Source organism: Maylandia zebra, linkage group LG2, assembly GCF_041146795.1.
Source record: "Maylandia zebra isolate NMK-2024a linkage group LG2, Mzebra_GT3a, whole genome shotgun sequence".
In the NCBI taxonomy this organism is placed as follows: Eukaryota; Metazoa; Chordata; class Actinopteri; order Cichliformes; family Cichlidae; genus Maylandia; species Maylandia zebra.
Genome location: NC_135168.1, coordinates 15,989,364 through 16,015,979, shown reverse-complemented (window position 1 = coordinate 16,015,979; position 26,616 = coordinate 15,989,364). Strand labels below are relative to the sequence as shown.

Here is a 26,616-nt window from a genome sequence, read left to right as displayed (position 1 = left end):
GAGCAGATGCAAGTGGAAAAGAACAAAATGTAATCAAGTTATACGTAATAGATAGATAAATACATTCAGGACTGTGTGCCTTTCTTCACCAATCAGAACCCTTTTCTTTTGTAATGCCCATGTTGCTTTATAAACGTGAGCCAAGCAAGCTATAATACATGACAAAGATGCACACATCTAGTATATACAAATCAAGTCCGAGTCAGTGAGTGTCTCTAAACTTTATGTGTACTGTATGTTAAAACAGCCAATTCAGCTAGCAGACTAGCTTCTAAACTTCTCATTGTAAATCACGTATAAAACTTGACATGAAGAGCAACAAGGGCGTGAACACTATGTTTGCTTAAAGTTACTGACTTTAAATTTTCAAAATTGAAACTGCTTGTTAAGAAGTCACAGCTGAATTTGGTTTCTCTTACCTACTTTCAGTGACCACTCCTTCAGAGAGATTTATTATCCTTGGAACCATTCAGAGAAACTCAGTTGCTGTGGAGCTGTTTTTTGACATTATACAGGGTGAAAACATGGCATAAACCTAGCCTGTCTATGTTTTTGTAATGCAAATAACCTCACAATGAATCAGGCAACTGAGTATGAATCACATCCTTAGTCAAATTTATGGCAAAATAAAGAGTAGTCAAGCTTTAAACATAAAATTGTTCGTATTGCACGGGGGAAATGGTTACTCATCCATTTAATGGACTACCAAACATCCAGCAGCACACTCCTTCTCCTGAACACATTACGCCCCTGCTGCTTCATCTGATGGTTAAATGCATTGGATTGTTTTATGAATACTGAATGTTCATCAGTGGTACAAAAATAAATACCATGCTGGGGATGGTATCAATTTATCATTGTAAACTTTGACAGAAAGTCATCAAAATTTCAGCACAGCACGTTAATGCTAATTGGAATACACCGAGTGAGTGTTTATTTTAGTAAATTGTTCTGCTGACAATTTATGTAATGCAAAACAAAATATTTCAGTGTTGACACAAGCTTAAACCTTTATCATAGAAAATGGGGCTTTGCTTAAAGGAACCTTTTTCCTGAAGCCAGATTATATGTTGTTCACTTAAATATAGCTACAGCATTACAGTGTTTTGTGCCAATTTCAATAGCGTCTCTGCATTCAATGAATGCGCCTGGGGAAAACAGCTAACCTGGCTTCTTTAAAAAGTGCATTTCCCTCAGAGAGAAGCAGACTAAAAGATTGTGTATGTGTGATTTTACAGCAAAGACAAAACAATCATCCTCTTTTAATACCTTTGACATACTTTAACATTGGTTAAAGTTGTTGTTTTTCAGTTATAATTAATACTTAGGTATTTTAGTAAGTGTAATGAGTAATAAACAGTATAAATAAGCATATAAATTATATACAGATATAATTATTAATACTACACTAGTAGACATATATAATGTAAAATATATATATTATATTAATTTTAATGTGTTTAATTGTGCAGATGGCTTCTCGTGTATTTATGTTATTTATATTTAATTATATTTTACTAAATGGCTTTAAAATGGCCCTGCAGTCAGCATGGTTTCAGGGTGTTGTCTTGCAATGATTGTGAGGCTCAGGTGGAAGCATCTTGGCAATTTTTCATGTCAAGGTGACAGGATCTGTGCAGTCTGGGTCTGAGTGACAAGCATAGTCATTGTGTTGTCATTGTCATTAAAACCCTGTAGCCACTAGTTCCAGTTGGATTATTGGGTTTGGTCAAAACAGTTTCTTGAATTCTACAAAGAATTATAACAATACAATTAAATCCAATTACATGCACTCACAAATGATAATAAAAAATAAAAGAGTATGATTGTATGATTGATTGAATTTTTCTTTGGAGACTGCTTTTGTGTTTACTCCAGTATCAGATAAATCTGTCAGTTAAATTTTTAACTTCTTTGATTGGTTACCTTCATGTTATCTCATTTCCTACTTTTTTTTAAAATCTCAAACTCAATATTTAATCCATGCAACCAGGTAACTTGGTCTGGGTTGCAGAGGGCAGGGCTGGCTCTACACAACTTAATCAGCTCTTCCACAGGAACACTTTGGGAATGCCTGTTCCCAAGCCAGCTGAGAGATGTGATCTCTTCAGTATGTCCTGGGTCTTTCACAGGGGCGCCTTCCAGGGGAACATCCAAATCACCTTAAATATCAGGAGTTCATGAGGCATCAGTTAGATGCCTAACCACCTCAACTGGTTCCTTTCAATGTGGAGGACTAGTGGCTCCCAAATGACCAATTTCCTCTGCCTATCTCTAAGGCTGAGCCCAGACACTCTTTGGAGGAAATGTTCATTTCCACTGCTTGTATTTGCAGTCTCACTGTTTCAGTCACTAACTAAAGTTCATTACCAGGTGAGGGTAGGAACCCCAAGAGACCAGTTTACCCTGGGGTGGGTGCTTGAGGGCCCACCAACCGTAGGAGGACAATCACATAATGATTTGCCTGACGAAACAGTGAGCGCTTATTTTGTCTCACTTCTTGTGGTAAACACCTCACTATTTTAAACTACATAATAATCTTTAATTGTGGCAGACATGTTCATGTTTTAGTTTATAACCTTAAGTCTTTTTCAAACCAAGCTCTTGTCAATTAAAATGCAATAAAATGAGTATCCCTATTGGTAGTCAAGGACCAGTTAGGCATTATAATCTGATTTACATATTAAGCTATTACATGGTCTGTGCATTCTTTTTTCTGTTTTAGGAGTGCAAGATTCTAACCAGGAGAAAGTTATAACAGTGTCTGGAGAGGGAATGATCCACAGCCCAGACTTCCCGCACACTTATCCGAGGAATACAGTGTTAGTCTGGAGACTAGTCGCCAGCAGCAACATGAGGATCCAGCTTACCTTTGATGAGAGATTTGGGCTAGAGGACCCTGAAGATGGAATATGCAAGTAAGGCCATGCATTTGAAAAAAATATACATATTAAAAAAATTAATGCAACATAAAATTATTTTGTTTCGTTGTGTTTTCTGACCTCACTTTATTTAACAAAGGGGCCATCCTCACAGAAAGTATTTTAATATTACTTCAATGAAATTTAATTACATAACAATTTTTTTTTCAAATAAGATATTGTATTATATTAGTCTTATAGAAAAATATAACCATCATCAGCACTTCTGAAGCCTCTGCATCAGAAGTAATATACATTGTCCTCTATAGAGCACTTTCTCTGCTTGCTTGTCTTAATGAGATCATATAGGAGCTTTCCCAGTTGACATGCTAGATACATGTTGGTCTGAAGTAAAGACATGTCCCATCTGTGTTTTAATCCATATTTGAAAATCAGTCAGAGTGTGGCCATTTGTAAAACTGCCTTTAGTCTGCCAGAGTGTGAATATTGAAAACCCAGTTATTTGTTACACCCAGGAAAGGCATGGATTAGCATTGCTTTTTAGTACATATATATTTGATGCGTGGATCAGCTCATAGAACAGCTTGAAAGATACATGCCACACCCTCTGCATAGCAGCACAGACACAAAAACACATGCAGTACATTCTATAATTTATTGAGCATTCGGCTTTCAATTACTACTTTGATTTTCCCGTGTTGCCATTCATTTTAAAATAGGATCCTAAGCCCCACCGATCGATTTACCCATTTACGCATTGCACTTTATGCTCAGTACCTTTCTGCCAATATATCACAACTGGCTGGTTAGCATGATGGAGCTCAATCTGGGGAAGATTCTGGGGGAGGGTAACTTCACTAGTCATTCCTGGAGAGCCCCCTAATGGATAAAAATGTGAATGACCGCTGTACTTCTCTACAGAGCTGACAAGGTGTAGATAGCATTGCGTAGCTGAAAAAGCAGGCTGTGGACATGAATGAGTAAACCCTGTTCCATGAACAGTTCCTTGAAATTCAACTCCATCAATTAATGAGGTGTTTGTGATGTTGGCTCTGATGTTGGTCTAGTGTTTATATATGTTGTTTCTAGCTAATTTAATTGTCTTAAGTGCTGTATAGTTTTGCCAGCCAGCATTTATGCTTCTGGTGCAAATAAAAAAATCTGTCTTTATGGGCAGCTGATTGAAAAACTAAAAATTCTGTGTGTGACTGGAGGTAATTTGAGCGCCTTAGCTCACCTGCCATGGACCAGGTGCCTGTTGACGAATGAGGTTAATGTTGCTGTCAAAACTCTGCGAGGGAAAGTTGCACAGTAGGGCAGGGTGCCGACTGACAACTTTTGTGCTGTACTGCCCTTACAAGACTGCACTAGTCAGCACCCTCAAAGAAAGGGGCAAAGACGATAAAAACATCCTTTTCCAGGGTCATGCAAGTCATTTTCACATCCACTGCTCCAGCTCTAGCATTTTTGTATCTTTGTCCAACCCTTCTCAAGCCCCCAACAATGCCCAACAGGTTTTGCTCAGATCCCAAGATACATACTTTTGCCAGGGTTGGCAGACAGATGAGTGGTGCATGCAATCACACGCAGAATCCCAAACCTGCCTGCTTTTCTCTTACACTCACTCTCTTTTTTCCCCTCTATCAAACACAAACACTTTGTTCCCCCCACACACATACACACTCACACACACAAGCCTCTGGCCTAGTCTGCTACTTTATCTTTTATGTGTGTTTAAAAATTAATTCCCCAAAACTTCCTCTTAGACCTCCATTTCTCTGGTTGTTATAACAAAGAAAATCACATGCAATGCTGCCGATACTCTGTTATGTCACTGTGTAATGTGACGCAGATTAACAAGAGTCTAATCTCCTGTCCACTAATTCACATCAATGTGGCTAAAACAAACAACAGTGGGAGATGTGTTTGGCTCTGGTAACAACCCTGGAGTGAGAACTCTTTGCTATGATGAGAGGGAATAGCCGGGATGCTCATCTGTTATTCTGTTTTTTCTGTGGCACGATGAAAAGCATTCTTACCAAATCCACTGGAGGAGAGGCATATTGGAGAGGGATTGGTCTTGCTGCTGGTTGGCATGGCAGCAGATTCGTGCTTGACGACTCCCAGACAGGAGTGTTCTGAGAAAGGCATTTATGCTCATGTCTCCAGTCTGAAAAGAGCGGACTAAAAAGACAGTGTTTGTGTTGCTAATCTGCGTCATCTCTGTGGCAGATATTGTATCTATTAATAATGTACAAGAAGGAAAACTATGTAGCAAGAAAGCTTTGTGAATATTAAACACAGTTTCTTTGCTGGGTACTGAAAGGTTCTCCTTTCTCCACTGCAACATGTAAAAGGTCGCTTTTTTATTTTCATCCTGCTCACTGTGAGTATGTCGCCTTATTTGTAAATCTGAGAAACCACTGTTGAACATGGTGATTCTGAACACATGTCGACGTGTAATGATCAGGGTATTCTGCATTATTGATGAGCCATCTGTCAAAGCCCTGCAGCAGTCTAAAAGATGACTTTTAGAGAAGAAAGCTTCTCGATTCACTGACCTCCAACGAGAACAACAGGGATGAGCTAAAGTGATGTTTTGTCCTTTTCCAAAATGATTTTTTGCTGTTACAAATTATCAAACATTAATGCATTTAAACTGGAAATATACAGTTTTGCCCTTCTCAATAAGTTCATTTTTGCAGATAACAAACTTCCTGTATACATTTCCACATCAAAGGTAACAGAGTTGGTAAATGTATTGACACTCCCACCCCTTTAGTTTATTTAACATCACAGAAAATCCATTTTTAGCATTGCTCATGTCACTCCATGTTGTTTTATTGAAACCAGCTTGAACTGAATCTGTCAAGCCTGTGCAAATGTAAACAATGTCCTTGAAATCCAAATATCCGAATTGGCAGCACTGAATGAGAGGTTAGCGTGCCTGTTGACGCAAATGGCAAAGTGATTAATCCCAGACTGTGAAGAGTCAGTGAAACAAGGCTTTATTCAATGCAGTGCAGCCACTAGTTAAACACAGGTATAAATAATAAAGGCTGAACTCCTGAACTACATGTCTTAAGTGCTGACATTGGTCAATATTTTCACTGGCACACCAAAGGAGTTTGGAGCATGGCCATATGTCTCTGCACTTCATAATGTTTACTGGTATTATGGATTGGCAGGGCGGTCAGAGGAGACAGACAGTCATGTAATTACAGACAGACTCACAAGCCTGACAAGTCCACAAACGACATGATGCTTTTAGTCTTGTTTTTTCTCTCACACTAAAATTTATAGTTTATGTTGACTGTAGTTTTTTTCATTTTAAAATCCAGTAATATATATATTATAATATATTATAGTGTAATATATGTTATATTATACTATATTAATATATTACTGAAAATGTTCATTACTGACCATAATGGAAGTCAAAAATAAAAAATATAGATTTTTAAGAAACCAATATATATTTGTACTTTTCATTAAAAAATACTTAAAATCTTCAATCTGATGGAATGCACCACTAAAGACAACAATCCCAGAACTAGAGTATAAAACTGCATATAAAAGATGGATGTAGTCATCATGACATCACCCAAAGATCAGTTAAGACCTATCACGAGGGTACAAGTTGGATATTTGCAGTGTTGCACTCTAAGATATTTGTAATCAGAGATTGGCTGAATGTGTCAAATCTGACCAAGAAACCGAGGGACACTGTTCAACCATTTGCTAATCAGTTGTCAAGTCATAATTTTTAAGCTGGTATCCCTGTTTATCTGCCTTTATAACTCTATGAACATCATGACACATTAAAGGTGATTTTAAAATATCTAAAGAACTAATCATATTAATATGATGATCAGAAACTTAGTAAAGTCACACAACATGGGAGCAGAAGGACATTTTGCAGGGTTTTTTTGCAACTACAGGAGTCACTCAGCTTAAAGACCCGAAGTGCCATTTGAGGAGTGATTGGGATACTGAAACAGTACTTGTGTGCTTACCAATCATTTTGTAACTGATAAGTCAAAAATCTAAAAGTCATTCTTAGGTTGTACTAAGTAAATCTATAAGCAATATGCCACAAGACTTCTGTGAGATCTCTCTACAAAGAAAACTCAAATGACGACAAGGAAACAGTGCTTTTGATCAAGTGATACATTCTTTAGTCACACATACATTCAAAGAGAAAAAAACAGATAACATAAGGTAGGATATGCATGTCAATAAAGCAAAATGTTACAGTTACAGATTACAAGAGGTGATAAAAGTGGTTTAATGTTAGATTTGAAAGAAATATAATGGCAAGCAGGGAAGTAATAGACAGACAGACAGACAGACAGCGGACATACTAGGATAGGTGGATAATTCAGAAAGCTATGAGAAGCATATGTCTGTGGTGCCTTTGCTAACTATAGCTAGCAAGAAGCAGCATTGTCTTTCTAGTGACTTAACAGGTGTGGAGTGTAAAACAATCCTTTGACAAAGTGGAAATCTAATATTTAATAAAGCTAAGGGCCTTATATCAGAATTTAACCCCAGGTTGTATTTTTTAGGGCTGACAGTTTTTTCCTCTGCTTGGCAAGGTTGTGGTTTTCTCCACAAGATGCTATCTCCAATACAACAAAACAATGTGAAAGTAAAGTTTTTACTTTGCTACTGGAAATTTGTTTTGGAGTACAATTAAAGAGGCCTGGGTCTCTTGTGCAGTCAACAATGTTTAATTAAAAACTATATTTCAATGACATGTGGTGTAATAGGCCTGTCAAAAGACCGCATCATTGGTCATTAATCGCCAAAAGTAACAGCTGCTTATGCTGCACTATCCTTAGATTCTTCAACTTGAGATTTGACCACAATACACTAGTGATTTCCAGTTTATTTTTATCCATTTAACTCGGGCTGTAAATAATAGAGATCTCATCTCATGCAGCTACCCTGCTGTTACAGATATTTATTTTTGTATTCTTTTTTTAAATGAGGTTAAATCTTTATTGCCCTTGCAGCTTTATTAACAATCTCACCTTCAGAACGACCGTGCCAATGGGAGTCTTAAAGGAGCTGACAGACTAATAATGAGGCAAGAACACAATTAAAGATAACAGGCTCAACTCTAAGTTCAGATTTCCAGCTACAGCACCAGCAATAGCTGGATTGGTTCTATTAACAAATCATATCTAAGACACCAAAAACATGTCCTGCCCTTTCTCTGTTCACTGTGCCAGGTACGACTTTGTGGAAATAGAAGATCCGACTGAGAAGACAATCCTGGGTCGCTGGTGTGGGTCACAATCGCTCCCAGGTGGTCACATTTCCAAGGGAAGCCAGATCACTATTCGCTTCATCTCCGATGAGTATTTTCCCTCTGAGCCGGGATTCTGCATCCGCTACTCCCTGCTGCCTGTGGTACGTGCATGATTAACTGCTAAAATAAAATGTGCATTGTGAGTAGGTAAACACTTAGCTGTCAGCGTTTCTTTCCTGCCATCTTCATCTTGGGAATTTACATGGCAGTGAGCAGTGCCTCTCCATGTAAGCACAATTAAAATAATTTGCTTGTTACATAACACGGGGTCTTAATTTGCAATCATCCATTCCTGCTTATGTGTACCCAAGGTTTTAAGCATCACTGGGGAGAAATTATGCTTAGGCACACTGGAACATCTGGCACCTGTACTGTCATTTATTTTAGTTATGAAGATACACTGAAGACAGAATAGCACATACACTTTTACAAAAGCAAAAACAATGTATACACAATAGCTGCAAAGGCGTAAGTCCAGTGAAGTTCATTCATGAATACCAAAACCACTAAAATATCTTAATTTACATTAACAAAAAAAGGATAAATCTTATATCATGGATCCTGAAATACTGAAGTATGCAATGCCAAAATAGAAATAATTGAACTTCAATTTTATTTTATGTTTTTTACTCTTTTTTACTCTTCTTTTTTACTCTCTTCCATACGAAGCCAAATGTGTTCTAAACCCGTGATATATCCATGTAGTCACTTCAGTCTGACATAGGAGGTGTTGCAGTGTCACTAAAGATTGCATTCAAAATTTGTCCACTGACCCTTTTTGGGGGGAATTGGATATTCTGAGTATTTCTGAATTTTCCAACTGTGTTTCTGTTTATATTGTTACATCATGTATTATTCAAATGAAGTGTTTCTTTATTGGTTTGTACAAATACAGTACTGTGCCTTTGCACAGTTTTAGGCAGGTGAGGAAAAAGTGACGTAAGCAAAGAATGCTTTAAAAAATGTTCGTCTTTTTTTTCACTAATCAACAAAATGCAGTGAATAAACAAAAGAGAAATCTAAATCAAATCAGTGTTTGGTGTGACCACCCTTTGGCTTTAAAACAGTATCAATTCTTCAAGGTTGCACTTGCACACAGTTTCTGAAGGAACTCGGCTGGTTGGTTGTTTCAAACATCTTGGAGAACTAACCACAGATCTTCTGTGGATGTAGGCTTCCTCACATCCTTCTGTCTCTTCATGTAATCCCAGACACACTCAATGATGTTGAGATCAGGGCTCTGTGGGGGCCGCACCATCACTTCCTGTACTTCTTGCTCTTCTTTACACTGAAAATAGTTCTTAATGACTTTGGCTGCATGATTGGGGTCATTGTCCTGCTGCAGAATACATTTGGGGCCAATAAACAATCATTTATATTTCTGAAAGCATTCTTTGCTTACAGCATTTTTTCCACACCTGCCTAAAACTTTTGCACAGTACTGTATGTATACCAGAAATATGTATTTGATTCAAAGATACCCAAACACTGTTTTGTTCTGCTGTTTTCTATTGTTCCTCTTGCCTGTAACAGATACTATAATCACTAGTTCCAGTCTTACCTAATCTTTGTTTCCATTCACCTTTTAAACTTCTGGCAGACATTTATCCACTGTAATTTACAGTGTGTGCATAAGCCAGAACTCATAATGAATAAGGGCTCCAGCAACAGTACCCATGAGGTTTGCATGTGATCATGTATAAAAACACACTGTGGAAAAGATACAGTACAAGCTAAATATCAATCAGTCGAATGGTAGGATAATTCTAGTTTGCTGTCCATGAGTTTTTCTGTCTTGGCTCTATGGCGATGATTCAAGGGAAATTTCTACAGCGTGGGTGGAATGGTCATAAATTCAGTGTTGCGATTGTTTAAATGCCATTTACCCAAAAGAAAACTACAAGAATCTGGTTGAAAGAAGTAACTAAGCCAAGTTTTTTGGGGGTTCCGGTCCACCCCAACCATCTCTCTACATTAGCTCTATAGTCTCAGGTTGGTGTTCCCATCATAACTGCTCACCTACTAAAGGCTGATTAAGGAATGAAACAGAAAGGGCTATAATAAACTTCTGACCTTGTGTAGCTCATGTGGTGTGATTAAATTTAAATTTAAGTAATTAAGTGACCGTTTTAATTCTTTAAAATGATGAGCAATGTAATGCAGAAGTTTAAAAACCAGCAAGATTAGCCAGTTATATTCTTGCCAGAAGGTCACTGGCCACTAGAGCATTTCTGATATCAATAATATCTGAAAAATTATTAGTACATACTTTTGTGTCTCTGTATAGCTACTCTTCTATGTCTTCGTCTGTCCTCTTCCCATTAGTCATTCTCTTGCTCCTTCTTTTTTTTTGGTCTTGACATGTAGACCACACACAAACACAGAAAATCCATTTGTCCCAGATCCCACACTGACAAAAGCCTCAAGATAAACTAAAGAGATGACTGCCATGTTTTAACCTGTCATGTTTTAGTTCTGTTCAAGCTAGTTTAAGTCAACAGTTTTACTCTTCATTAATCCCTGATGGCCTGTAGCACAAATATGCGACGGAGGTTTCTGAAATGGCTTTATATTCACTGTTTTAATTTCTTTGTGCTTCAGAGTTGTTGGTCTTTTGGTCTTAATTCACAATATTATTGCATTCTTTCATCACCATTAAAGCCCAGAATAGCATTGCTGATAGCAGCATGAACCACCAAATGATTTACCGTCACTCTGAACACATGCAGAGTGTCATGCAAACCTCAAAGCTGTATCACAAAAACAGTTAAACAGATAAGTTAGAAGATGAAAGGTATTCATTACTTATATATTATCTTCCAGTGTTAGAGTCAGTAAATCAAATTACTGTTTTTGTATCAGTAGACTGCAGCAGGGCCACAAGCAAGGTCAGGCTTTAACCAATATGAACCCAATGAGATGCTATTATAAGGAAAGATTTAATGAAAAAATGTTTGCAGCAGAAGGAAGTATGAAGTAAATGTGTTTTGTATTACTTTCTTATTTGAACAAGAGAATGAGTACTGTGAGGTTTTTTTTGTTTTTGTTTTGTTTGTTTTTGTTTTGTTTGGGGGTTTTTTTTTGGGGGGGGGGGGGGGGGTATTGAACTATATCTCTTTATGAATAATCTGTGAATATCTATATGCAAAGAATGAGATTTTTGTTACTAGAAGCTTTTCAGTTTTTGCTTCCAAGTTCCCATGCTGTATTTCAAGAAGTACTGATGAATCACATGCAAGTAGGCTTTGGCTGCATGCAGTTAAACAGTACTGTATGTGTGGATTGCAGAAATGAAATGCTGAACTATCACATGTCGTCAATTCAATGCTTTATTGTCTTTTTACAATTGCATTTGTTATTTTTAGTCAGACAAAAAAGTTGACTGATACACAGGCTAGGACGCTTTGCAAAGATATCCATTAGCCTGATAGCCAAATGCTAAAAGCCACAAAATATTGGAAACTGAGTCATTAGATGCTGAGCGATGTAGTCCAAGAATAGAGTCTCTAATGTCTGTTTGAGCTCATAATTACAAATTGTAGTATAACACACGGTCTATGCAGGCACACACAATATTTCAAATAGTGTCTGACAATAAAGTAGAAACCACCAAGAAGTGAAACAGGGAAGGTATTTAACTTGCAGGAGAAACTGGCAAATAAAGCTTCCTTTGCCTGCATCCTTATTTGAAAGGGGTTACCACAACGGAGACACATGTTTGATTTGGCATAGCTTTTTAAGTATTCTATCTATTTTATTTATTGAATTTTATTGTTTTATTTATATTTTGATATTGCTAGGGATGATGCAATGATCGGGGACCATTCTTAATTTCGTTGTTCTCATGACAATGACAATAAAGTTTCTGATTCTGATTCTGATGCTGGATGCCCTTCTTGACACAAACCTCCCAGGGATTTGTGTCTCCTCCTAGTCTTATGCTGGGGATCCTCCACGTGTTAGGCAAATGTGTTAAATACTGCACTATGGAGTCAATCAGAGTATTATAATCAAACATTATACTGTTAAATAAACAAATTACACATATTTACAAAGTATATGCACCTAGAAAGAGGTAGGGCAAGTTCCAGAAAATAACAAAATATTATCATAAATTTTTAATTTTTAAATAAAACTAATAAACAGTAAATTTTGATATTACAGCTGGTGTTGCAGGTGGACTGGTTCTCTACATGACTGATTGTCTTGTCTAAAAATATTCAAAACAATGCAGCTGAGGTGTAGCTGTTATATGAAGCATCTAATCCCTCTGTTTTTTTATTTCTCCATGAATTCTGTCGATATATTATAACCTTGGCTTTTAGACGAAAATAAATCATTGAAGTGTATCAATGTTAATGGGAATTATTATTAAAATAATGCTTTATTTGAATCTTTAAGAAGTTATCCTTGCCATCTGTAATAAACCCTTTAGAGCACATTGCATTTGGCATCTATCAAAAAGAGGATTTTTTTGTACTGTAGTGTACTCTAGTTAATACAACAACAACATAATCATGAGCAGAATCCTTGCCATGCAGGCTGAACATCTGAACCAAAAAAGAACAGTCATTATCATTATCACAGAAGCTTAACTTACTATGAAGCACAGTCACTGTATCCTGCTGGTTTCAATGTTCTTCCTTGATTACCCCTGACCCTTTCCTCTTGTTCTCATTCCTCTTGTACTCCACATTAACAAGGATACAACAGAAATTCCCAAAGACCTGCTGTTTCGCAGTGTAACCACTCAGAGAGATTTAGATTTATCTCTCCAAACAATTTTACCTTTCAACAAGTGGAAGGCCAAAAGTAATGGTGGACATACATCAGTGGAATTTAAAGGCTTGGTGCTTTGATTCATCTGAGTTCATCTATAATTCTCGTAAAAAATTGTATCATGTTCAGATGTTGACTTTTGCCTTTCTTTATCATCCATCATTTCCTCTCTGTTTTTACATAAAACTTGCTCAACATCTTTCATTACATCTTTCATTCAAGTGTTAAGGAAGGTTTTCACCGATTTAAGCAAAGCACTCTCTGATTTATGGGTCAGTCATAGCAGAATGTCACAGTTTTGCAGCGACAGTGTTAAAGTTGCTATTTTCAGACACATTTTTACATTGTGGCACCTAAACTGGATCTCCTTCATCAGCCATGTTGAAGCCATACCTATTTTAGCATTAGATTTATTTACCTACTTGTTTTCTCTAATATTATTAACATGCATTTATGCATCTATACACAGAAGTTAAAAGTGAAGAATGAGCAGTTCATAGTTGAGATAACCATCCTAAATAAAGCATAAATAACAGTTAAGAGCAACACAACGCCTAAATATATGTGACATTTCATAAAACATTTTAATTGGAAAAGAAAGAGTACTTCACGAAACAGCAGGTATTTGAGAAGTTTGAACTTAAACTTAATCCCTTAATAGCAGATTGACATTATTCTCCGGTGTTCAGTTCCTTTCCATAAACTGTTTGATGAAACAGAGACCAAGTTTTTCCTTCATGTTCCAACTCTAGAAGGTGCGGAAACCATGATGGGGAAAAGGAAGTTTGGCCTCCGCACGTTCGGTCTGCCTTCCCTTTGAACCTTCCTCTGACAGAGGAGGAGCACACAAGAACAGCAGCACTCTGTTTCCTCTGTGGTCAACCAGCAGCTACTGGAACCTCATGCCATGCAGGGGCCAGTACTTTAGTATATATTTAAACAAGCAATAATTCCTCCCCACCACTTCCATGGAATGAAAGGGGGAAAAAATAAGACCCAGCCTGTAATTCACAGGAAGAAATTTTAGAAAAAGCAAAAAGGCTGAGGCAAAGAGGTTGTTAAAACACAGAAGGAGAAGGAGGCTGTTGAATAGGGCATAAGCGGTGTTGAGTGGTGTGCACTGCGGGTTACAGGGACAAACAAAACATACATCATTGTGTCTGTGAGGTCTCAGTCCCCAATTAAACTGCACTGTTACTTTGAAAGGAAACATCATCCTACCACCTTTGTTTATTTAAATGGATTGAAAAGAGTTTTACACACTCAGGATCTATGTGCCTTATGCTTGTCTGAATAGCAGCAAACTACACTAATCATATAAAACTGTCTAATTGTAAACATGAAGACTTGAATAGAAGCTAATGGAGCAGGTAAAGAATGCAAGTCTTTCCTAAAGAGAATGAAAATGACTGGCAAAGTCATACAGGAGCTTTACCGTTGGCATGATGAAACTAAGGTTTGTTTTTACGGCAACCTCAATTGCAGTGTGTGGCATATAGTGCGAGCAAAAAACACTTTTTTCACGCACAACAAACCAAGTTGCTTACTCAAAGTCCTCTTGTGCAAGGAAGTGGTTTTCAAATCCATGTGAATGAGAAGATATTGTTTTTCAGAGCTATTTCAAAAAGCTATTTCAGAATTGTCATCTCAACATAGTTAGTTGAACCTGTCATTTTAGATACCAGAAATAAGAACGTGTGGTTGTGCTTTATGAGAACAAAGAGACTCAGAAACGAGGAAATCACTGCTTGAGAACAAAGTTCTTCTTCGGGGTAAGGGGGTTTAGAGGCTTTGGTAGTGATAAGAAGCACTTTAAAATCTTCTGAATAAACAGTTTCAGCCTTTCAAAAGCAAGTGATATTTTTTGAAACATGCACTCAGCTCACTGCCCAAGTGGCCTTGACTGCAAGTTGGGCAGTACCATTTTAGGATGCTGTCTCTGTGTGCTTCAACTTATATAAGATTCGAAATTGCATGTACTTCAGTTTGGTTTGAGGACAGAAGACTCCACAATGTCTGTGCTTAATATGCAGAATTGTCTAGTGTGCCTTGGGCTGCTGGCTCAGCATTTATTATTTATTTATTTCATAAAAGATATAAATGGAAGATAATAAGAGTTGCTAAGGTAGACAAAACAAAATCATAGATACCAGTCTGGTCTATTAAAAACACTTAATAAAAGTTAAAAATTGTGATTTTAGCCAAATGTTTAGTCATTCTGTCGTGTCACCGCAAAGTGTCTTACAGTTTAATATTTATGTCTTGTGCTTTCTATTACTAAGTCAGTCAATTCAGTTTTGTCTATATAGCCCTAATTCATAATAACAGGCCATCAAGGGCCTTTATATTGTAAAGTAAACACAGGGACAAAAGTTTAAAAAATAGCAAATCCTAACATTCAGACTGTCCCCTGTGAATAAGCGCTTGGTGACACTGAGAAGGAGGAACTTCCTCTTAACAGGAAGGCTCATAGAGGGGCAGCCATCTGCTGTGACCAGTTGATAGGGTGAGGGCAAAGACAAGAGTCTAGACAAGGACAAGACACAATCTATTAAAGACATTCAGTAGTGGCATAAAAATGCTTGGAGTATGAAAAGAGTTGAGTGGGGAAGAATGCACAGTACATCGTGGGAAGTCCCCCAGCAGCCTGTCTACATAACCAACAGATGATTCACACTGAGCCCTAACTATAAACTTTATGAAAAGGAAGGTTTTGGAAAGAGGGAAAAAACGAGCTCAAAGCCTTTGCTGAATACTGCTTTACTCACTTTGTTTTAGCCATTTGTGTTTTAGATGTTCATTTATCACAAAATGACAACTAATGAAGACCTTGTGAAGCAACTGGTTATTTTTTTTACACAGAAAGTTAAAACTCTTACATGATAAATCTTAATTATACATTAGCTACAACTACTAAAACGCCCTTGAGGAACTTCATCTAATATGGAACATGTGTGCATTGTTTCTATAGTTAATTAGTTTATTTGACCCTGAAAAAGCATTACAGAATATATCATAACTGTTCATACATCTATGTCTTACACCTGACACACAGACACTGCTCTGAATTCAGTTTTGGTGGTCCATGTAAGGACTTTGTTCCTGAATTCCCTTAAATTGGCTCCCTCATCTGCTACTTATAGCTTTATTCACACCATCTTGATGTGTCTCTGAAGGATTGCTTGGCTTCTCTATCTGACGCTGAGCTTGCAGAGTGTTGCTAATTGGGGGAGTGTTGCACCATCGACATTCACAAGCTGTTAATGGCTTCCAGTCCATACAGTTAGCCACTGCCAAGGCTCAACTAATAAGAATCACAGATTCTCTCTGTTGTCTGGAAATACAGCTGCATCACTCATACGTATGGTGCTATATGACCATTTTTTTTCCTATAAATAATTCTTTCACATTTGTGATTGTGTATCTCAGTTGGTGCCAAATAAACCAAAGATATGCTCAGTGGTTATAAAGGAAACCTCATTAGCATGAGTCATATCTGTGGCGTGAACACAGCTGTGCATCAGCTGTATTTTTCCAGCCTGTGGTGCAGCCATGTCAAACCACTGGCATCTCATTTTAAAGTCATTGCCAGGGGGCTTGGATTTTGAGCACACTTACGATGCCAATAAATCTTATTAGTGTTGTTGGCGTTCTACCTTTTCATTCACTATGAAGATCTTTCTATATTTTTTTAAACTTTTAATTACCTTTGTGTCTAGTCCAATTTACAGAAGTATGCATCTTAATCCTGCTGTCTTCGTATGCTTCAGCAGTCAGCTGACGCGCATTATAGTTACTCTACATACATGTATTCATATTATCAGCTAGGTAAAACATTTATTTTACAATGTTTATCTTTACAATGTTAGTACCAATGAGAAAAACTGCCACTCTTCATTCGGTCCTCTCATTTATTCCCTTAAAACACAGCTGCCAAAAGGCAACATTTTTAGTGTTTTCAAGCTTTTTTTATGTTGCTGTTGTTGTGTCACAATGTTTCCTTCTACCTGTCAGTCACGTAAGATTAGAGAGACCAGTGAGCTGACATGTTGCACCATCACAAGACTGAAAGGTCTAACAGATTAGCTCCTTCTCTCGTGGGAAGAGTAACACACCAGGTATCAATCTTCTCTGTGACTGCTTGCTGTATCTCACTAGAGAGTTCAGAGCTTGAAACAAATAATACTGTTGCCAACCAAATCTACAGAGATAAATGTTGGAATGGAAAGTGATCAAAGGAGGTGGCAAAGATGCGATCTCATTTGGCAGCTTAAAAAATGTCTCTCATTAATTCCGATTTGTTTGTTTTTTTGCATCGGCGAGGGGGACTAATATAAAAAAATGTGTATTATTTTTAAATAATTAAATTATAATTATACTATTGCATTACTCATTGCATGGTCAGTTTTTTAAATGTTGAATTTGTTATCACGTTTGTCATGTATGACAAATTCTCATTTTCATTTTTATTTACAGACTGAAATTTCAGTCTTCAGTATGTTTCTGTCAAATGTAAGCGAATGCCTTCCAGTTTGGCCCAGTGTGGAAATCCCTGCATGTGTCTGTGATCCTCAGAGACTGTAGTCACTGCTAATCGAAATATTAGTTTGAGCCCCTGCTACAGTACGATGTTATGATTTTCAGCTTAACTCAAGTCCAGTTCACCATATCGTTTAATGACCTGTAACTCAAATTAAACTTTATATTTTATCATGATGTAAAATGTACAATAGCAGAGTAAGGTCATTTTTAACATCCTGTCACCAATGACAAAATTCCTCCTTCACTATAATTATCCTGTTTTAATATTTATAACCTAAAGTACACTTCCAACTTTTAAATGTCACACAAAGTGGCTGAGGTTTAAGTATCCTTGAGGCAGTTTATGTAATGAGGTAATTATTTGACCTTATTATGTATGGCACATTTCATCTTATTGAGAGAGTTGTGTATTTATTATGAAAGCTTGTTTAAAGACTTTTTCCATCAAAACCCAAAGCTATGCAAGTTGGACTCTTTACATTAAAAAAAACACTTTTTTTCAGTTAGTATGCAAATGACCCATCTGTTCCATCTCTCTTCATTTGATTTGTTGGTTTTCCCACAGAGTGTACCAGAGCCCAACGCCCCTGCAGTTCTCCCTCCATCCCTGCAGGATATTGAGGAGCTGTCAGAGGCTGTGACGGAGCTGAGCACTGTAGAGGAGGTCATGAAGTACCTGGAACCAGAACGATGGCAGATGGATATGGAAGAGTTGTACAAACCTACATGGCATGTGCTGGGGAAATCATTCATCCACAGTAAGAAGGCCCGAGGTAGGACATTATTAACATGTTTGTTTTCATGAATTAAATGTAAATTTAGTCCAAGAGCCACTACTGAAATGATTAATATTAAAAGAATATGTTTTGGTGAAATGTTGTGTTGAAATAATAACATCTGATGCATTTGAGGTGGAGCTGATCTCAATCTTCTGAGGGAAGAAGTTCAACTCTACAGCTGCACGCCACGTAATTTCTCGGTATCCCTGCGTGAAGAGCTGAAAAGGACAGATGTCATTTTCTGGCCCAGCTGCCTCCTGGTGAAGCGCTGTGGTGGAAACTGTTCCTGCTGCTCTCACCGCTGCTACGACTGTCAGTGTATTCCTGCCAGAGTCACAAAGAAATATCATGAGGTAAATATCAATTTGATCATGGCATGATGAAATCCATTTGATGTTTATTTTGTTAGTTTTTATCTGAACACATAATAATATGAAAAACACCTGCAATATGAGGTAGAAAAAAATAGTTTTAATTATGGAATACGTGAATATTACTGCAGTTTTATTCAGATTTATATTGATTTTTTTAAACCTGGTTTTGTGCTATTCTGTTTTCTAAAGTTATTTTGGTCATCATCTTGGTAGAATCCTTTGTTATTTGCCTTTTACTTATCATTTTGATACAAATATGGATTCTACTTTCTCTCCTAATAGCGTGTGGAAGTAATATAGGTTGTTTGTACAAACAGAAGGCTTAGTGGTCTCTAAGGCCAGCAAATGCTGGGCCACAAGCAGAAATTGGTTACACGGACTTTGAAAGCTTTGAAAGGTTTTCACTTCTTCACAAAGCTTTACAAAAGTAATTTGTTTTCCCCTGATCTATGACATTTTAAAACTTGTCCTTGTATTCAAACAACAGATTTAAAAGATTGACAGTTACTCCCAAACGATTATATGTGGTTTAGAAAAACCACCACATTGTTTATGGATCTTGTAGTGAAACAGTGCAAAGACAGTTAAAATCAGATTGCCATTTCTTATTTTGTGAATTTTAACATTCAAATTTTTTTTTAACCTTCCAAAGTTTGCTACTTGCATACCATGTTACTTAAAACGTGTTTGCATTTCAATCAAAAATGGAGGATTTTTTGAAACCCAAACCTGATTTATGTACATTTTAACATGCATTTTTCAAAACAAAACAAAACAAAATGAACAATGAACATAGAATTTTAACACATCTGGGTTTTTATTTTTTTTACCATTACATGCAACATGTCTTACACATGTCAAAGCAAAATATTATTGGTTGGACTGGTTTGATATTTACAATGTACTTCACAAAGATTTTTTTTGTTATACCAAAATCACACAAACATTTCCACCCATCATCCGTGGTTCCACTTTGCAAAGCAGCAGTTAAAGGTCTAAATAACCTATCCACTCAACATGCTTTAAAAACACTGCTTCTGGCCTCTTTTGTTAACAGGTTCTACTGTTGAAACATCGAAGTGGTGTACGAGGTCTCCAGAAGTCCATGACAGATGTGCCCTTGGAACACCATGAAGAGTGTGCCTGCGTGTGTAAAGATGATTCTGACTGACCTCAGACATGTGTAACAGCTGCCAACGGAAGCATGCGGATGTTAGAAATGAACCTCTGCCGCTGTTCCTATCTCATCCACTACCACTGGAAGCTAACAAGATTCTCCTTTTATCCTGATGTCCTTTTACTAATTGGATGAAGCAGAACGGACTGGAATCTAATAAATCTTCCAAATGGATTTGACTGCTGTGGAATACCAATAGAGTGCTCTGAGTCCATTTTAGAAAGGCCAAAAAAAAAATCACTGGAGCAGATCTGGACCATTACCTATGAGCTCTGAAGACTATTTTCTTCCATTCTTCTGAGATAAGAACACTGAGGCATTTGCGCCATTTCTTCCTGAGGTCTTTTTTAAAGTTCAGTCAGTGTGGGCTGATACTGTCATGAAAAATGGGAGCTTCTTTGTTCAAGTACTTTTTTATATCTATAAGTGAGCTGGCTCCAGCTGCCTTGCCTTGCTCCCTTGGCTCCTCTATTATTACCATCAAGGCAAAGAAAGGTGGTTTTTAGCCGTTTCCTTTTGCTCCCCTCTTGTTTTACCACAGTTTGTCTGTGGCAGTGTACAAACACAGTATAGTTGAAATGTAACACTAATGAGACTGCATTACGTGTAAATATTTTGTTTACATTTCTTTTCTTTATTAGTGTGCATTTTCTGCCAAAGTTTTTCAAAGATAAGATCAAAGTTGCACATTCAGAATCAGTTAGAACTCCTTTTTTAAGTCTTCATTTGATCCATCTCAGCAATATTAAATCTGCTTGCTCAAGACATGCCTGGCGTCAAACCATTTTTTTTTCAACATTTGAGATTGTTCACAATAAGTATTTATTTGTTTAAGGAAAGGGAATTTAGGTCCAAGATGACTTGTGTGCTACATATTTCCTGTTTACTAGCCTCCTCTCTGTTTGTAATTTTTACATTTTGATTTTCTTGTGGATGTTTTTTTTTTTTCATTTTTCTGTATGCCAATATTATTTATCTCTACTTTTGCTACAACTGTTTGTGTATTTTATAGTATTGGAAAGCAAAAATAAATTCTTCCATTTCTAACAGAATATGTAGTACTTGGGATTGGAAACTTTGATCCAACCACTGATATGAATATAGTACAAAACTCCGAAAAACAAAGGCACACATACTTATGAAAATCATCATCCACCGATATTATTGTAACCATGAAAGTAAATGTTTAGTTTCTAAAATGTTTTCACAAAAAATAAAAAATGAACAATTTTGCCCCACTAAAGTGGGGATGGGTTAATTGGAAACTCTAAAGTGCCCATAGGTGTGAATATGAGTGCGAATGGTTGTCTGTATATATGTGTTAGCCCTGCAACAGACTGACGACCTGTCTAGTGTGTACCCTGACTCTGGCCCTAAGACATCTGGGATAGCCTCCAGCGCCCCCTGCAACCCTGAAAAGGATAAGCGGAAGTGAATGGATGGATGAACAATTTTGCCACATAATGTAAACAGCGAGTCCCATTTATGAAATAGAAAAGTGTGACGTATTATATTATTCAGTGAATTTTTCTCAGCACAAACTTTGGTTTACTTCTGATGCACATCAAGGTGAATAATAATGCCAGGCAATCCACTAAATGTTTTGGTAACCCAAAATGAAGCATTATATTTATTCACGTCCAAATTTCAGTTAACATTCCACTAAATTTAGGGTCAGATATACATGTTGTGCCAGTTCAAACTGGGTTTGAAGTACTCTTGGTATTTACAATGAGAGCACAGTGACAGTATTGCACGTAACAGGTGGGAACTCAGACATGTTTGCGATTGGCCCAGGTGCATATGTGTTTCTGGGAGTTCTTTTCTCAAGTCAAAAAAGATAGAGAGAGGAAAATATTAAAACTAAGTGTGATTTACTAATGCTTGTAACACGCAATTTACTGCTAACTGTGCCAGGAAAAAAAAGCATGTCTCATTTTTTGTGCCAGATACTGAATTGAATTGCCTGTGTTTAAAAAACATTACATGTAAAACGAACCACACCTATGCGGGGATCGTGTGCACATGCTATTTTGTCCTATTTAGTAAATCTGGCCTTTACCCATCGATGGATAAGTGTAAAGAATATCCCAAAGCCTATTTAGAAAACCAGTTCCTGTTGAAATCTTATAATGGAATATAAACTGATGCATTTAAACCCTGAATTTATTAAATAATAATTTATATGGAAGTCTAGATAAAGTCTGCTAAATCAAACACTTTACCGTGGTTTACTATAATATCTTGTGACTATTGGCAATAGTCGTGCAAATATTGTATACAAATGAGTAAATAGTAGGTTGGAATTACACTGTAGAGAATGATTTAGAGAACATGATTTGCCAAATTTCTCACTAATCATGATTGTGTATGAGTATACTTTTTAATCCAATAACACAAAGTTGGCAGGATGAACGTATGTTTTCCTGAAGAAGTGTGTTTTTCACTCCACAAGCTCTTTATCACACTATGAGCAGTATTGTTCATTCTCCCCTTGGCCATCAGGTCACCCAGGAGGAGGTTCTCATTTGTCCATCTCACACTGCTGTCCTGGCCAATTACTCTGATCTAATGTGCACCCTGGCAGGCATCTGCGGTGACGCCAGATGCTACTGCACAAACCCGCCAGCTCCCAGTGTGGCTTTTATAATATTAAACAGATTGTCTTTCTTTGTTGATGCAGTGCTTCTTTGCAAAGGAAACCTCATTGCACTGGCACGAGATCTGATATAGTACGAGGAGTAGGTTTGTTGTGTTTATATGAGTGAGTGGATGTGTACAGTTTAAATCTAGCACTTCCGCCCTTCACCCACGTGCCTTTCTGCCTTTTGCCATATTTTTATGAAATCAAAGCAGCCTGAGTCAGGCTAGACCTCATCATCATAGCATAATATTTTTTGGGCAGTTAACCAATTGTAAAACAAACGCTTATTCTGTGTTCCAATTTAGGACTTTTTAAATATTCTGTAGCTTAAAAAGTAAAAACCTTGGAAAGTATTGTGCTGTAACTGCAGACACTCTGCGGTCCACAGAAAATTCAACATCAGTGATTCATGGCAATAAAGGTGATAATAGTATATGATTCTGCAGAAGCTTTTGGAATTACTCAGACCAAAGGTTGAAGCACAAGGACATTCTCTTTCTGCCTGTAAATGAATGCTCTTTGCAACACAAGACATTCAGCTCAAATATTTCAAAGACGTATTTGAAAAATCCTGTTAACCTCTAATAAACTGCAGTTTTGACCTTGCCTATGCATGCCTCAATAGATGAAAAGATTAAACCTCGTACACATTCCTCCAAATAAGCACAGGAACATAATAAACTATCCCTCAATTAATTTCTTCACAGATGTCCCTAATAATTGTGTGAAGAGTTTCTATAACCCATCAGGTTCTACTGCTCACATCATCAATCATGTTTTGGTTGGAGACATAAAACATATATATTCATCCATCCAATCATTTTCTTCCACGTATCAAATTCTGTGCCCCAGTACGGCTGGAGCCTATCCCAGCTGTCACAGGGCGAGAGGCAGAATACACCCTGTGCAAGATGTCATTCTATCATAGGACTAACACAGAGACAGACAAACATTCACACTTACATTCACAATTAAAGCAAATTTAGAATCAGCAACTAACCAAAGATGCGTGTCTTTGAATTGTGGGAGGAGTCTGGAGTCCTGGAAAAGACCCCATGCAGACATGGGGGCTATGGCGGTAGGGAAATCTGGCCAGGATCCTTCTTGGACACCTCCTACAGTAGGTGAGGTGTTTCACGAGGGATTAAGAGTTAAAAGATGGTCGATTAGCTATTAAGTAAAAGTGGATTGTTTTTTTGGATAAAAACTACAAGTTGCATTAAAGAAAAAAAGCATTTTTGTAACTTGCCGAATTAATAATAATAATCTATTTTTTGTCCTTACATGACAGATATTATATAACTAATGGTGCTGCAAGAAAAAAAAAGGTTTTACTATTTTCCTTTTACAATAAACTGTTTTTGGGGTCCTCAGCGACGCTATGTTAAATATGGTGGTAGAATGAAGGTATAATAAAAGAACTCAAACAAGCAGCGGCTGGTGTAATCTTTAAAGTTATTCATGTAGAAAAAAGCGCATTAGTTGGAAAACAACTGCAGCAATGTGTGCGGTCCAGCAACCAAGCAAAACTAAGTGTTCAGTAACTGAGCTCCAAGAATGAACTTAGTTCTATGACCTAAACCAAACTTCTCAGGCGTTGCAAGTGTGCCTGCTGCACGTCCCAGCTCCAGTCCAATCTGTAAAGAAGGCAGCCACACAAATAGGTAGACACAGAAGCTGGGTGGCTTTGCACAAAGAATGAAAATGCTGCAAATACAACTAGTATTGTATCTTTATAGTTTACTAATTAAACTAATTGACATTGAAAAACTAGTTCATGCATTTATTACTTCTAGGCTGGACTGGCTCCCTTCAGTGGCTTCCTGTTAAATCCAGAATTCAAAATCCTGCTCCTCACATAAAAGTCTTAAATAATCAGGCCCCATCTTATCTTAATGACCTTGTAGTACCATATCAGCCTATTAGAGCACTTCGCTCTTGCACGGCAGGCTTACTTGTTGTTCCTAGAGTATTTAAAAGTAGAATGGGAGGCAGAGCCTTCAGTTTTCAGGCCCCTCTTCTGTGGAACCAGCTTCCAGTTTGGATTCAGGAGACAGACACTATCTCTACTTTTAAGATTAGGCTTAAAACTTTCCTTTTTGCTAAAGCATATAGTTAGGGCTGGACCAGGTGACCCTGAATCCTCCCTTAGTTATGCTGCAATAGGCATAGCCTGCTGGGGGATTCCCATGATGGGTTGAGTTTTTCCTTTTCAGTCACTTTTTTCACTCATTATGTGTTAATAGACCTCTCTGCATTGAATTGTACTTGTTATTAATCTCTGTCTCTCTTCCACAGCATGTCTTTTATCCTGTTTTCCTTCTCTCACCCCAACCGGTCACAGCAGATGGCCCCGCCCCTCCCTGAGCCTGGTTCTGCTGGAGGGTTCTTCCTGTTAAAAGGCAGTTTTTCCTTCCCACTCTCACCAAAGTGCTTGCTCATAGGGGGTCATATGATTGTTGGGTTTTTCTCTGTATCAATTATTGTACGATCTACTGTACAATATAAAGCGAAGCACCTTGAGGCGACTGTTGTTGTGATTTGGCGCGTGTGTAAAGATGATTCTAATATATTATATATAAATAAATATTTATATAAACAAAAATTAAATAAACTGAATTGAATTGAATTAAATGCATTCTGGGCTTTACTGCATCGATGACAAGTTACTGAACTGATTTCTAATGGATGCAAGCACAGCAAAATGCCTTTAGGTTTAGGTTTCCGTGTTTTCTCATTTAATTTCTTTCTGCTCATTTTGAATACTTTGGTTTTTTTTAAACTGTCACCCCCTGCCTGTACCCAAAAGCTTGAAAATCCTCTGGCATTGTCTCAGATATCAACCACCAGCACTTTAGCCAATGGCAACCACAGCAGAGGTCTGGCGCTGTCATTTTCCATCACTCCTGACTAAATTATACTGTCCAAAAGTTTGACATCAACCCAACAAACAACAAAGGGCTGTTACAGCATTTTTTGGAATATAAATTTATTTATCTGCTCTTCTTGATTCCCGTAGGGATTTGCAGGTCTTGTTATCATGTCCTCCAATGAACCTTTGGTTACATCTTCTCCGAGACCAAACACGAGCTCAGCAAGTACTTTTAGGAGCAATTAAAATGGTATGCATACAATTTTCTTTTCAAAAACCTGACAGATGTCTTGTGAAAACAGAATCTGCTGTACATTCCAAATGTATTTTAAGTATCGTTGCAGTGCTGTTGCACACAAAATATGAGTTGCCATTCTGCTGAACTACTTTATGTTTTTATCAAGTTCTCCTATTTTATTTCCAAAATAATTCACTACAGCTTTCAGAGCGTTAACATTAATAAACATCCATCTCCTGTAACTGGCAGCTGACTCTAGATTTCAACATGCAGTCTGTGAATTGATCTTAGCTTGAGGTTGTTTATAACTGTGTTGGAGCACTGCCTGATAGAGGAAATTTGGCAGCCCGTTCAGATGATATCTCCAGCATCCCTAATTGGTTCACAGTACATGGATGGAAAGGCCAAATTGACGGGTGCATGTTACGTTTCTGATAATTATAGGGTGTTTCAGTGGTGGTTTTCAGAGAACAAGCTGTTGTTTCTGGGAATGTAAGGTCCTTGAATTTAGGTAGAATTAATCATGGGTCAAAGCATCATTTACAAAGCAACCCAACAGAGGAGAGCTCTGTGTTGAACATACTTTAGGTTAAGTCATTTGACAGATGTCTCCCTTTTCAGCTTTCATCTCCTCATTACATCCAACATTTAACCACTCCACCTTACCACACCAAGATGAAAGGTTATTACATTTACCCTGTACTCTATAATACACTATACATTAAACATCCTGCTGTAAATCAAATATATAGGCCTATGAAACCCTAGTCACCAAATGTAAATTGTATCCAAGTTGTCATAACTTCTAATATATGGTGTGCTTTTAAAATAACATAGCAAATGGATATTGAATAAGTGCTTTGCATCACCCTCAGCTAGTTCTGTGTGAACTACATAAAGGTTGTATGTGCCCTGTAATATATGCAGGATGTGCTGGCGGTGATGCAGGCATATTGCTGGGGTGGGACTGATTAATTCTGACAAGAGAGCTCCCACTATTATTTATTAACCT

The 26,616-nt window shown here is 37.4% G+C and overlaps 1 protein-coding gene across 1 annotated transcript in view; it reads left to right on the top strand.

The window, feature by feature from the left end:
- The window catches only part of pdgfc (platelet derived growth factor c), a 47,336-nt gene extending 26,434 nt beyond the window's left edge, over positions 1 to 20,902 (top strand). Inside the window, exons 2-6 of the mRNA XM_004553629.5 lie at positions 2,726 to 2,918; positions 8,120 to 8,300; positions 18,086 to 18,293; positions 18,432 to 18,652; positions 19,731 to 20,902. Of these exons, the coding sequence (XP_004553686.1) occupies positions 2,726 to 2,918; positions 8,120 to 8,300; positions 18,086 to 18,293; positions 18,432 to 18,652; positions 19,731 to 19,844 (917 nt within the window). The 3' untranslated portion in view covers positions 19,845 to 20,902. The remainder of the gene's footprint in view (positions 1 to 2,725; positions 2,919 to 8,119; positions 8,301 to 18,085; positions 18,294 to 18,431; positions 18,653 to 19,730) is intronic.
- Positions 20,903 to 26,616: the final 5,714 nt, after the last annotated feature.